This window comes from Myiozetetes cayanensis, unplaced genomic scaffold (assembly GCF_022539395.1).
Source record: "Myiozetetes cayanensis isolate MyiCay16 unplaced genomic scaffold, myiCay2020 scf2-11, whole genome shotgun sequence".
Taxonomy (NCBI): Eukaryota; Metazoa; Chordata; class Aves; order Passeriformes; family Tyrannidae; genus Myiozetetes; species Myiozetetes cayanensis.
The window spans coordinates 109,109,202-109,123,761 of record NW_026087411.1 but is presented as its reverse complement, the minus strand read 5'-3'; the positions used below and the strand labels follow the sequence as shown (position 1 = coordinate 109,123,761).

Genomic DNA, 14,560 nt, shown 5'->3' with positions numbered 1-14,560 from the left:
AATAAACTGCTGATGGGTAACTGTCCCCTTGGGATGTTCAGTTGGCTTGAAAGAACTCTGAGAAAGTAAGGTCGTGATGCACTTGGCCTTGTGCAAATAAAGGAGCAGACAGCTGCTACATCAAAGAGCTTGCACCTTAAGTACCTTTTCAGTGCAGAATTGTGTTATATTGACTTGGTACTTGGGGACTTTCCTGAGTAAAGATTTTTTTTAAATGACAAGTCATGTCCTCTTGTTTAGAAAATAATTGCAACTCTAAAGGGGGTATTAGTGTGCAGTTAAGTAGAGGTCTGTAGCCTTTAGTAATTGAAACCTTTAAATCTTAGAGGTATTTAAATATCTGAAAGTTTGAAATTGTTCTAGGAAGGAAAGGCTGCTGTGTCTTCTGCTGCTGCAGTAAAACTTCCAAATAAAGGCTTTGGGTGGTGAATTAATGACAAGGACACATTGAAGGTGACAGCTGGTCAGTTTATATATGGCACGTACAGGCCCAGTCAGCCAGGGTTTGTGATGGCAAGAATTTTAAAGGAAAATGTTATCTGTTCTTTTTTTGTTTATTTATTTTGGTGGGAGGGTGTATTTCTTTGGGATTTTTGGTGGTCGGTTGTGTTTTTTTTTTTTTTAAATTTTTATGTCTGTGAATGATGTGATCAGATATGCAAAGAATGCATGGTAGAAGAAAAGCTATATATACAGAGTGGTTTATTCTATACCCAACAAGAAGTAACTTGTTCTTGGCAAGTTTTTTTCTGTACAGGAATATTTGTATAATTTCAAGGAGTCAGATTCTGCATTATTTCAAGAGATATTGCTGAAGGTCTTATTCAGCTCGCTTGTTTTCTGAAGTGTAATACTTTGGATTGCAGTGCCAAAGTGTGCCCTCTAGTAAAAGTTCTGGATTATTTTCACAATAGACTTGTACATGTTTGACAATTCTGCAAGAGCTGGAACAGAAGAATTGACTTTTATAGGAATAAAATTTGTCTCCAAAAGACTTCATTTCAACCAAGGCTTTAGAAAATTATATTTTTCCATTTACATCTAATTCTTGGAATGTTTTGCTGTTATGCTATTTTATCACTTGACTAGGTATGTTTTGTTGGTTTTTTTCTCACTACAGAACTAATGGAGAAGTTGTTTCTCTTCGACCGAAATCTGAAGTTGAGCCAGTAGCAAAACCAAAGTTAGACTCTGAACCATTACCACATAGACCAAAATCAGTAGAGGTAGATTCACTTGTGGTAAAGAGCTCTAAAGAATCAGGTAAGAAAAGAATAAAATGTTCTTTTGGGTCTTTCTTTGGATTGCAGTGTTTTACAGGGTTGGAATAAACGTTTTAGGTCATTTACTCAAAATAGCACTGAGTGCAGTTTTGCCTGCTCAGTGGAAAGTGTAGTTTTTTAGAATTGCTGAAGGTAAGAGTGAGGAAGGGGTGAAGGGATGAACAGATGTCATCAGGGTCTTTGGAGGTGACTGATGAGCTCTGGGTTGTAACAGTGGACAGGAAGGGGGAAATGTAGGTAATGGTTTGCTCTTCCAATTTGAATGCATGCTTTTTTAGCTGCTACTTTTATCTTGAGTTTTTATGAAGTTGTTTTTCTTACTGACTGGTTCTGTTTGTTCTGCTCTTGCATTTCAGGTAACTTTTGCTTTTCCAGCTAACTCGTGCATTTTTAGTAATGCTGTTACCTTCAGCCTTCTTAAGTTCAGAGCTACTCTAGGTTATGACTTTTATCATACCTTAAATTTGGGCCAGCATGAGCATTGTACATTTGAATTTCATGCATAAGGCTTTACTTAATGCACCGTGAGCCAAACCTGGCATCTCTTTCATTCTAGACATATCCAGTAAAAACCTCAATGCTGGTTGAAGGACCCACATTTGAGGATCAGACTCTGAGCTACCTTTTGTTCTTTACTGACAGTGCAACTGATACAAGACTTCTATGTGTCTCTTAGGCAGAGATCACCTGCTGTGGGCATGTTTTTCTAAACTCCAAATTAATTGTGTGATTAACCAGCGTATAAAAAGCTTTAGTGACTTGTACTTTCAGTCTGTGTCTTGCATATCTCCAGTGCAACTTTTCATCTCGGAAAAGGTTTTGGTAGTAACGCATTTTAAAGTAGTATAACTTGATTTCTTTAATTTTTTCAGGCCAATTACAATATTCTGGTTGTGAAATAGTTGGTCATAAAGTTTAATAAATTCATCTGGAAGATAAAAATAATGCATTAGAAAAACTGAAGCAGTTTATGAATAGAAAAGAGTGCTCCTGATTTTTTTATTAAGCCTTTTAAAATGTGCTTCTAAGCATAAATGCTTTGTATGAGTAAAGGTTAGTTCTTGTTTGTTTGTAGTACAAGACTTATATTTTCCTGAGCTGCAAAAAGCTGGACTTTAGCAGGTAATCATATATCCTGGAAATACTACAGATAAAGTCAGTGATACCCTAAAGGATAAGTTCATTTTTATTTCTCAGAAAGTCTGTGCCTGTGCTGTGATATGCCCTGTTTTAAAGCTTTTGAATTGGCAGTTTGACTATTGCCTCTGCTTAAAGATGAGTTTGAGTGAGGGTATGGAAGAAAGACTTCCAGGCCAAAATAAGCTGAGAGATGGAAGAGGGATGCAAACCTAACCTTAAAATGTGAGCCTTGCCCTACTACTCAGATTAGATACTAGAAATAAGTTCTTCCCTGTGAGGGAGGTGAGGCCCTGGCACAGGTGGCCCAGAGAAGCTGTGGCTGCGCCATCCCTGGAAGTGTTCAAAGCCAGGCTGGACAGGGCTTGGAGCAACCTGGGATAGTGGAAGGTGTCCCTGCCCATGGCAGGGGGTTTGAAATGAGATCATCTTAAGGTGCCTTCCAACCCAAACCATTCTGTGATTACCTCTGGAGTTGTATTAGATGTGTTACTGTATAGCACAGTGTCATTTAACCTCAGGGAAAAACTCCCTACCAAAACAGCTGGAATATATTTTTTTTGTTCTTCAGGTACAGTTATCTTGATATCTTTACAGTGGTAGCATAGTAGCTGTGATATTAGGTGTTCGTATAGATAGAACCCCACAGTTTTATACATATTTAGAAAAAACTGTGAATTCTATTTTGTTGACATAAGTTTGTTCAGACTTATGGAGAAAGTGAAGTTTTTAACACCTAGGTGGTGCAGTGGACAGAGGTGCAGGAGCAGCTTGTGGGTGAGGTGTGTTCAGTGGCCCTTGTTTGGCTCAGGGAGTCCATGTGGGGATGCAGCACTGACAGAGTCAAGGAGCTGCTACTGAAGGAAAGTTTCAAAAATCCTCTGTTGTGTCAAACTCACATTCCGTAAAACAATCCACATAAGTCACTTTTATTACTTTTGTGAAAAGAGTCTAGTCCAAAATCCAACCAGTAAAATATAATGGGTCTCATGCTCTATTTCCGTGTATGTATTGTGTTGCTAAAGACATAATTCTCTGTGCAGTCAAGGCTATATGAAATTCAAAAGATGTTGGGTCCTCATATGAAGTTTAATCTTTAAATAAGCTGTTTAATCTTACAATAAGCAGAATAGATACTAAAAGATGAGGGAAAATGTATGGCTGAGACTGGCAACTGCTTTACCAGAGTCTTTATTTTTAGTTCCTCCCCTCCACCTTTAGATTATGATTCTGAAGTGAATGAATTTTTAGAAAATCAATTTATTTTTAAGTATGGGTGTTCTGCTTTTATGCAACTTAGTGTGGTGTAGTTTGAGTCACTTTCAATTTAGCATAAGGAGAAGCTGTACATATTCTGTAAGGAAAAAACCAGCCTATGCTACCAAAATTAGGCCCCCAGCCATTGGATGAGAACAAAAACTCAAAACCATTCAGAAACATTGATCACATTGAAATAGCTCCTCTTGAAGTGTTATTTGAAAAAAATGCTTAAATGTTTCTCTGATGGATTAGAATTCAAGTGCTGTGAAAGACTAAAGCTGTAATACTGGCATGCTGAACATGTAAAGCAATTCTGTTTCTTCTACAAATGTTTCTTTTTCCTGCTTTGTAAAATAATTTTTTTGTTCAGAATCTTTTTCTAGACATTCCTCTCCTTGACTTTTCTTTCCAGATTTTGTTTCCTATCCTGTTTGCCATGTTTCCCTTCTTACGTGTCAGGAAATTACCCTACCCTTCTCCATTTTGGTAAGAGAACAATCTATAAGGAAATCCAAATGCTTTATTCCATACACATATCCTCTTCTTAACATCATAAGCGTGATTTTCAGTTGCAGTTATTGGTAGTAAAACTTTGGAGTTTCTGTTAAAAATGCTTTTTTTGTTTGTTTGAATGCCTGTTTTCCTTAGCTGTTAAAGAAGTTACTTTAAGTATGCTTTTCAGTTAGGAACTTGTGGGGATTAAAACAAAATAAGAAAAAACTTACATTTCAGCTATTGATAAGCCAAACCTCGTGTTTGTTTGTAGTGAAATGTCTTCAGTACCTTTAGGTATATGTAGGTTGAAGGGATATATCGTTCTGTACACATAAATTATGCAATTAAGAAGCTTTTAGCAGTGGATCCACTAGTGTTGACTATTTAGTATCATGAGTCTTGTAAAACAGTAGTTTTAGAAGTTCTGTATTAGACACATTCTTAATTGTAGCAAGTACCTCACTATTGCTTGAGTGCTCGTATAAATATTTGAAAGCTTGTATCTGTCCCCTAAATTTTGGGGGTGAAATCTCAGCAGGATGAGGAACAGGAGGAAGGGCTGCCATCTTCTTACTCTGCAGATTAATGTGAGATTTTGTCCTCTAAAATATTGGATACATTTCACTTGTATCTTGGGGTTTTAAACCCCAGCCACATGAGGTAGTGGAATCATAATTTCTTTGGGCACCCCTTCAGCTTTGCTTCTTTTTGTGAAAGCTTTTTAAGGCAAAGTGCTGTGAATACACCTGAAGCATTCACAAATCTTAACAAAACCTCTCCCTTATTATATCAAAGCTCCTAACAGTTCTGTGATGGATCCATGGTAAGCTTGCAGAAGAGACATTTGTAGTAGCCCATCCTGTGTAACTGTTTAAGCTTAGCTTGTCTTTTTAGAAAAAAAGGTGTCCTTGCTCAGCCTTAAAATCCTGTTTTGACCCAGAGTATCCCCAGATGTGTGGTACTTTTGGCACTATGATGGGATTTCCTTCAACAGTTACAGGCTGTCTGTAAGAATCTTAATTGATAAATCACTTTATTCATTGAAATGGGTGTAAACTGAATTTACAGTGGGTTTCATCAGTATGTCTATTGGTTCGAAGGTTTATTGGTTTAATTTTCTCTTAAAATAACTAAAAATGCTGTTTAAAAAGAAAAACAATCAAATAACCCCCCTAAGCCTGTAAAGAAACCAACCAACCCACCACCAAAACCACAAACCCAAATCCCCACCAACCTGTGTTCTAATTTCTTCCCTATACCAATGGAGAGGTAAAAATGAAAATGCAAGTGCAGTCTGAATTCCCTCTAACTGTAATCTGCTGGTAATATTTTAATGCTGAGCAATTTTCTCTGGTGTAACAATTTCCTTTAGAAGCTCCTAGTAACGTGGACAAACTTCTTGGCTTTGGTGTCATCCCACCATCTATATTTAAATCATTTACAGTTCAAGACTGTAGCAGTCTTCATGTTCAAACCTTTTCAAATACTGTGATTTTTTTTCCAGAACATCACATTATTCTTAGTAAGTTCTTAATATTCTTAATACGCCTGATGTTTGCTTTGTTCACAGAGGCAGGGCTGACATTACAATCATAACAGCAACTCAGTTTATAATTATTATTTAAATTTGCTGCCAAATGATTTGTCATTTCTGTAGAATGACAAAAGAAGGATTGTTTACAGTCAGAAATTACTGAGATGGGGGAAATAAACATTTTTCTTATTAGCTTTTTAATAATACTGAACATAAATCCTAATTTACATTTTGACAACTTGGTCTAGTGGAAGGTGTCCTTGCCTGTGGTGGGGGTGTGTGGAATGAGGTATTCTTTAAGGTCCCTTCCAAGCCAAACCATTCTGTGATTCTGTGATGGGTTAGTACTCTGGGATCACTGATAGTTGAGTAAAGACCATGCAGATACACCCTTTGGTCACTGTTGCTTGTCTTGTATTAAATATTGTATTGGCAACAGAAATCCCTTCACATTTATTCCCCCCTCATCCTCTTTTCCATCAGCCGCTTGCCATTAATCACCCTTCTGTTTCTCCCTTCTTTATTTTTCTTCCCTGCTTTTTTAATTGCAGATAGGGTTGCATGTTTGCAAAAGACTGTTTTGACATTCTCTTTAGTGGAAGTAAAAAGCAGCAAAACTGATTGTTAAGAGATGGTGTTACAAATGCTTTCATTTCAACAAGGCAGTGGGGGATGAAGTAGGTCCAATCAGGGCTGTCCAAAAGAGGTGAATGTTTTAAGGACTTCAAGGATATTAATGCAGAGAAGACATTAAAATCAATTAAAACATTCAATGGAAAACTCAGTATGTGCAGGTATAAATTAGTTTACAATGTGTTGGAATAATCAGATTATTTTAAGTCATCCAGACACTGAAGGGGTATGAGTGGTCTGGCTTGGTCTTTACAGGGGATTTTATTCTGATCTGACCTGTTGTATGGCATTTTAGTTAGAATCAATAAAATAAGTGATGAATTTGGGTTATAAAATGATATATAATAACTGTAATGTCAATGCTTAAATAAAAATCACAACTCAATCTCACTACACATCTGTTGCCAGGTAAGTATGTTTATTTTTGTGGTGAAATAGTTAAGAAGTCCAGTTGTTAATTAGGTGAAGTACTTGTGTTATTAGATTAGTTATGTTCAGTTCTTTCTGTTAATAGTTTTTTTCCCCAAATCTGCCTCTTCTGAGAGGACATAAAGCATTTCTGCTGATCTGAGAGTTTACCTAGAGCTGTGAGCATAAAGAGACTGATGAGATTTAATGAAGTATGAGAATGGAGTTTTGAAGTGTTTTACTACAGATTTATGAAGTTGTGTATTATCTTTAGATACTGCATATAAAAAAAAGTATCTGCACAGAAGTATGTGCAGTTAGTGCTGTTAACTTACTTTCACCAATGCATGGGTACCCCAGTGTGTACTTTACTAGGTTACCTTTATTTTTATCTTGATCACTGAACTTGCATTTTCATACAAGTTTAGCAATAACAAAATATGCTCTCAAGTAGTTGAATATGGCAGCTCTTGAAAGAAGTAATAATTATGTTTTTCTGCAGCTACTTGTTAAGTTTGTTTTATGCTGCCATACTACTACAGCACTTCTGTTCATAACTTGAAATTAAATCCTAGTTCAATTAATTCTTAATTTTTTTGAAGGGGAAAATATGATTTCCTGGGTATGTCGAAGTCATGTAGTTGTTTCATGTGGCTCCCCTGTTGTATATGCTGAAAATCTTTAAAATAGTAAGAATTCTGATTTTTTAAATTTTTCTTCTTAAGGAAAATAAAGTGATAAAAAGAACACAGCAAAACATTTCTGATCTTGATGGTGGTCTTTGTTTTCATCTTTTTCTAGATCCGTTAAGCTTTGATGATGTAATAGCTACCTCAGATAATCTGTCACACCCGACTGCAACCCGGCCCAAGATGCCTGGTAGGAGGCTGCCCTCACGTTTCAATAGCAGTCCTGTGAGTATATTGGGGGTGTTTTTCCACTAGTGAACTACTAACTAACTTCCCAGGAAACAGGACTGCACTGGGAAACAGTCCTGTGAACCATTTACCTGAGAGCAAATTGCCACAAAGGTTCAGTTCCTACAGACTATATCTAGAGGAATATCCGTTCCCAGCAGGGAAGTGAGTGCAAGAGAAACAATGGGATTGAGTTGCAGCTGGAGGAGTCTTTCTGTTCCATGGGGTGTTCCTGCAGGAAATACTCAGCTCTTGTGCCATGACTGATGGTGGAATTGGTGTTGCACATACAGTGTCTTACAAGGCTTACAGATGGTCACTACAAATTTGGAATCTATTGTTGCCGTAATGTGGGACTTGTGATCTTACATGCTGATGTGAGATTGTCAGAAAATGAGAAGCAGGTGGGGCAGAGTCCTTGAAATCAGTTTTTGTCATTGGGTGTTGTACAGTTCAGTTGTGCCAGGTACCATCTATAGTTACCAGCCATTTGTGTTTTATGGAAGCACCTACAGGCTCCCCAAAGCATCAAGGACTTTGGTATTGCAGATATGTTTGAAAATCCTGCCCAAGATTCCTATTTTTAAGTTTAGTTGAACATCTGCTAGTCTAGCAATTTTAAGTTTCATTACTTATTTCCCCTTTACTATTGAATCTTTAGAAATATGTGACAGTTCTGGTTTTTTCTAATTTAATTTTTTGGTTTTTTTAATTCTGAAAACCTTTTCATTTTTTGTGAATGGTTTACCAGGGAAGTCAGAATGTGGTTCCAGAAAAAAATTTGAAGGTGCAGAAAGAAGAAGAAAGTGCCAAACCAAAGCCAGTTGAAACAAAAAAGGTATGATGATACCAAGGAGCTAGAGGGGTACCAGGCAGCTTGGTGTTCTTTTCATTTGCTTGTGTTTCCAGTACAGGTTGATGCAATGACCTAAAGGTAAATGATTGCATTTAACTGCAAGTGAGCTGTGTTATTTAGTGTAAGTTTATAGTAAAAACTTCAGTATGAAGTTCATTTATCTTTAGTCTAAAGTGCATCAGTTCTGATGGGAACTGTTGTATCAGGTGGTATTTCCCAAATAACTTCCAGTTTTGCTCAGACTTTAGGCTCCTGACAGACAGAACAACTAAACAGATCAGCAAAGTGCACAAAAGTTTATTTATAATGATCCAATGGGTTCCATTAAATCACATTTTTAAGTGTAGAGAACTGCACTGTGAGTACTTTTTTAGTGCCCTCAGGAACCTCAGGGAAATTCTTATTTAAGAGTTGTATGAAATAACTGTCTCATTATTACAGTTGTACATTTGAACTGGACATTGTTTTTACCTTTTAGGTTGAAAATTAAAGAAACTTCTGTAAGTTTAGCTCCCACCCTGCTAAAACCTGTATGCTGTAAGTGGTCAGCTCATAAAGTTTTCATTTCTTAGCTTTTTACTAATTTATTTTTTCAGCCATCTGCATTCAGCCCAATTACATCTTCATCTCAGAGACCAAGTTCTGTCATATTCGACTTTTTACCTGGAGACATCCAACTTAAAGGAGAAACTGATGATGAAAAAATTACTGTGGAAGAGCTCAGGACTCAGATTAATGATTTGATGGGTTTAATAGAAGCACTGAAGAAAGAACATGGGTAAATATTTTCTTTCTCAGTCTCCAAAGGAATATATAGAATCTTATAAATGTCTTTAATGCCACACTGAAAAGTAAGAAAAGTATTGTATGATAATATATTAATATTAATTTAGAACTTTTCTTTCAAAGTTAATCCAACTCAATGTCTGCAATGCGTACAAATTTTTGGAATTCATACACATTTTTTCCTCTTCTACTTTAAACTTCTGCGTTCACTACAGCTTTTTGAAAGTATTTCTCAAATATTTTATGCTTTCATTGTAAGGAAAAGTAGGCAATTTTTTGTGGTAATAACATAAGTACGTGTGCTGGCCTTGTGTAACACTGTGGACATCTGACAGAGAAGGATATTACTGAGCTTTTCAAACTGGTGATCATGGTGACCCCATCGTGTGTGATTGTAATTCTTAGCACTTTCTTGCTTGAACATAATTATGAAATAAAACATGTGTTTATTTCATTTTTACTTCATATTTAATTTTCAATTCAAATTTCATTTCATATTTTAATTCAAATTGCCAGGTTATTTCAGCTTAAATTCAACTTTACAGGTTAAATAACAGTACAGACTTTAAAGTAGCTTACTTAAAACTGTGATTAAAAATTAGGGATAGGTGCATAGTTATAGATAAGAAGTGCTGGAAGGTGTTGGAAGCTCATGGTCCAACAGATTGGAGTAACAATTCACTACTAGGTATGTACCTTCATATATGAATTCGACTTGTAAAATTTAAACAAGGCCTATGTCCTCAGTAAATGTGAAGGTTTTTTCCACCCCCCTCTAACTTATATTTCTGGTATCTTTACTATTAGGAGAGAACTGGAAAAACTAAAGAAGGACTTGGAAGAAGAGAAGCTGTTGCGAAGTAATCTGGAGGTAGCGTTATTGGTCTGGGAAGGGATGGGTAGTTCAGAAGTTTGTAATCATTGGTTTGGAATTTGATGTCACAGGAAAGTCTCAATAAACCCGTTGAGTCTTTTTTTGTGTTGCTATGTTAGTGTGTGATTGAATGAATCCTTCACAAGGCAGTTGAATGTATATAGAAAATCCAAATTCATCTTTCTTTATCTGGAATATTATTTGTAGCAACATGTGTGGGTGTTGAGATGTGAGTTCAGTTTAGTGCTGCTAGAAATATGTCCAACTGGACATGGTCCAAGAGAGACAGGTAATACTTTCCTCTTTTAAGTTTGAAAGACAAATTTATTTTAGGGAATCAAAAGGAAAACAGGGCAAAAGTAAACTTCTCTAAATTTTTGATGAAGTGTTTAAATATTAAATGTGGATAACTGGCCAAAAGAACAGAATGCATCTGAAAAATTTCCTTATGAATGAACACCACTTCTCAATTCACTGATGAATACTACTGCCTGCATTGCAGTATGATGCCATTAAGTAGTTAATAGGATGAGCTCACTGTAGGAAATTATTTCAGTCTGGTACAAAAGGGCATTTTATTTGGGAAGTAGTGCATCTTACTGACTACAAAGCTACTTTTGACACTTGAGACAACAACTTCTAGTGAGTTCACCTTTTAATGTGTCTCTAAAACAATCAATGCAGTCGCCTTAAATATGCACTGGGGATGAAGGGGAGGTAACTTCCAGGTGTCCTCTAAGTGCATTTGAAGAAATACAAATTGATCAAGGCACAGTGTTTTGTATGAAAGCTGGTTTAGGAAGTTACTCTGAGGTGATGATGCAGCCTCACATCGGGACACGACAGGTGATTCCACAACCCAGCTTTGCTTTGTTCAGAGTGAGTTTATCCAACAAGATATACCAGAACCATAGGCAAATTGTTAATGATTATAAGTTCCTGTTTGTTTAGCAACATAGTGTTACAAAATCAGCTATAAATATTGACCTGTCATATGCAATAATGTTACAATATTATTTACTTCATTGTATTTGAAAATATTACAACTTTGGTGAAAGCTCTGAAGACTTTCCTTTATTGCTCCTTTAATACTGACTTTCTTTTCCAAATGTCCGTTTTCCAGCTTGAAATAGAAAAATTGAAGAAAGCAGTGATGTCTACATGAGAGCTATGGACTCAATGTTTTTAACTCACCAGGAATTCAAAGCTGAACACAAGGAGAACTGACTCTTATTTCATAATAATGGATGCTGTTGTTCTACTTTCTTAAAGAAAAAATATAGTAAAAAAAAGGAATATAGTCTTATATTCAGAGAGATAAGAAAACAAAAAAGAATAATGGTGTAATTTTTTTGCCAATATAAAAGAGGCCTTATTTCTTACTGTGCTGGAATTGCAGACCTTATTTTTTTGGTTTGCTAGAAAATACTACTGAATCTGTATAGAAAGGAGAGGGAATTCTTAATAGATTTTTATGGAATACCTGTAGCCTAATTTTTAAAGAGATCTATACTATAAATAGGGTGATCTATCTTTACAACTAATCTGTAAAATAGTCTATTGGGAGGGGTGGAATAACTGTATTGTAATTGTAGTCACTACTTTTCCCCTACACGCAAAAGGGAATATATGATATTTGTATAATTTTGGCAGTCTCACCCAGGGTTATGCTGTTGTGCCTGTCTGCAGTGAGAATATTAATACTGTGCTGTTTATAAGTTGAGTAATGAGATAGGAATTTGTTAGTGCAATGAAGCAGGTGAAACTCCTATGCATTGTAGTGAGACTGGATGATCTAATCCGAGTAGTTCAGCAGAACGGTTTGTCACTTGCACTATTGGATTAAAAAGGGATTTAGGACTGAATCATGAAATGATGAAAAAAAAAATCAGTTTGTAAAACCACAAAATGCAGGAAATACAGAACCAAGGCTCGAGCCCAGTCTTAACCTGTTGTGCCTAAAATACTCCAGTATACAGCATGGAAAAGCAAACCTTAAGTCACGATGTCTGTGTACCTGTGTATCTAAACTGAAGTCATCAGTCTTTGTAATGGTTCTATATGCATCTCGATCTGTTTTTACAATAGTCAGGTTTTGTTTATAACATGTCTCCAAATAAATCCCTTTGGAACTTTGATACTCTCAAAAGGTCTCAATATTTATGTATTTATGCCATGACCTTTCTCAGTGTACTGTGTACCTCTAAATTTAATAACACCTTTGTATTTTAATGAGTAATTGGAACAATTGCTTTGACATCACTGTGCTGATGTCCAAGACAGTGTCTTTAACAGTTGAGATCTTGTGGATTACCATTATCTTTAACCCCCGAGCTCAGCACTTGCAGCAGAATAATATACAAGTAATATGCAAAGTGATGGGAGACAATGGTATTTGTTGCTGTGTTTGTTTGATTAAAGAATTAAAACCCATGCAGCTTTAGGAAGCCAGTCAAAACACATTAATTCTGTTAGTAATCAGCTCATCTCCTTTTGATCTGCTGTAATTTAAATGACAAAAAAATGTCACATAGTTTGGCAACTTCATCAATAAAAGAAGTAATTAAACTTCTATTCATGGGAGTAGTCATAAATATAGTAATTATTTAGTTTGTCACTTGCTCAAGTGACATGGAAGTGTTACTTCTCGAGAGTGTACTTTTTCCACAGTTGATGTATCATAAAATATTAAATGTCAAAAAGTCAACTGGAGTATGTTCACCGATTGCTGATTCAAATAGTTAATGAAATTTGATTAATACACTATGCAGGTATTGAGTAATATTTGCTAGTCAAATTGCTAATAAGCTGATTCAATATTAATGCTTTTAACTTCAGATTGCCTAAATGCACCACAAATGAAGGGTTGAGCCAAGTGTTTATGTTGAGGAATCATGTGCAGCAGTAATGCTTCTCGTCAGACACTAAACCCCTGCTTGGAATTCTCTTCCAAAGCAGGTGATGAAAAGCAAGAATTGAGCCTAGTTTTGTTATACAAGCTCTTCACTGTGATTGGAGCACGAAACAAATCCTGGGATGGATCGCTCTGCGGAAGTTGTGCCTGTGTGGGAGCTCGTAGAGGACGAACAGACCAAGACAATCAGCTAAAGCCACAAATGGAAGGTGTTTGTTATTTAATGGCCTTTGTTCGCTATAGCAATAAATGACCCAAGTGCAATGACTTGATTTAATAAACCCTTCTTTAAAAGTCGCTGCTATGAGTATTTTTAGCCATAAGGAAGTTGCCCTGATATGTGTCTGTCCTGTCTTCAGCCAGTGTTTATGTACTGGGGTGGAGGGGGGAGAGGGTAATGGTTTTGAAGACATTCCACAGTACAAGTTCCTATGAGCTGTGTGCTTCACTGACTTTATACCAGTGCTGTAAAATGATGCATGCTATCCAAACTCAGCAAATAAAAGCAGTATAAAAACCTGTTCAAATTTTGGTCTGCTCAGTTCTGTTCAGGAATGATTTTGTATGCTGTTAAATCCTTTGCAGGAGGAGTTTGGGGTGGGGAGCAAAATATTTATATAGTCCCCCATTTGAGGCTTTCAGGTTTTCATTTGCTCACTGGGATGCTCTGGTTCCTGACTGTCAGGATGGCTTAGGATCCAAGCAGTTGGAAAGCTTACTGGGTTTTTTTCGCAAGTGTAACTGGGAATTTTGTAACTTCTCAGGATTTCTTCTTTCCCTCTGTTTTTCCCTCTGTTGGTTTGTATTGAACTGACCTTACTGTGCATCTTCAGAGCCTCTTTTTAGTCTCCCTGTTCTGTTCAGTAACATGGATAAATGCATGTTTGAATCACCTGAGTATATAGTGAAGAACTGAAGACTTCCTAAACAGAAGAACTGTTCAATAGAGACATGGATGAGGGAAAAGGTAAATGAGGAACAGAACAACAAAAGGTTATTTTTAAACTCCAAAGTTTTTATTCAATCTTAACAAGATTCTCTAAAGAGCTTTTGTTTGCATACAAAGTATAGCTAAAAAAACTTAAACACACCAAAATTACAGGTCTACTTATTTGATTTTTTCCACAAAGACAACTTTTTTCATTAATGTTGCTTCATGGTAGTGAAGTTTCTGATGGAAACCTGGGATGTCGTGCAGGGTTTGAGTTGTGTAGCAATGTATCATTTGAACTTTATAAAATACAAGGTATTTATATAAAAGTCATAAATCTTCAGAAATCTGTTAACTCCAAAGGGGTGGTAAAAACAGATTTTCACAGCTGCCTTTTGGCTGCTGTTAAAGTTCTCTGAGATGTTTCTGATCTCCGAGAAATCAGACAGCTCGGCATTGTGGCAGTTGGTCGTAGATCTTGAGTAATTGGATTTTGCAAGAGCGGGGAAGACAAACCACTCCCTTTGGGTGC

The 14,560-nt window shown here is 36.3% G+C and overlaps 1 protein-coding gene across 2 annotated transcripts in view; it reads left to right on the top strand.

Annotated features, from left to right (window-relative positions):
- CD2AP (CD2 associated protein) overlaps positions 1–12,332 on the top strand; it is an 85,088-nt gene extending 72,756 nt beyond the window's left edge. The window contains exons 13-18 of one of the 2 annotated variants that reach the window (XM_050315418.1): positions 1,121–1,263; positions 7,552–7,664; positions 8,419–8,505; positions 9,120–9,301; positions 10,117–10,180; positions 11,307–12,332. In XM_050315418.1, coding sequence (XP_050171375.1) covers positions 1,121–1,263; positions 7,552–7,664; positions 8,419–8,505; positions 9,120–9,301; positions 10,117–10,180; positions 11,307–11,348 — 631 coding nt within the window. In that variant the 3' untranslated portion in view covers positions 11,349–12,332. Of the gene's footprint in view, positions 1–1,120; positions 1,264–4,092; positions 4,167–7,551; positions 7,665–8,418; positions 8,506–9,119; positions 9,302–10,116; positions 10,181–11,306 lie in introns of those variants that run through there. The other variant, XR_007628920.1, reaches the window with a different exon arrangement.
- The last annotated feature ends 2,228 nt before the right edge of the window (positions 12,333–14,560 follow it).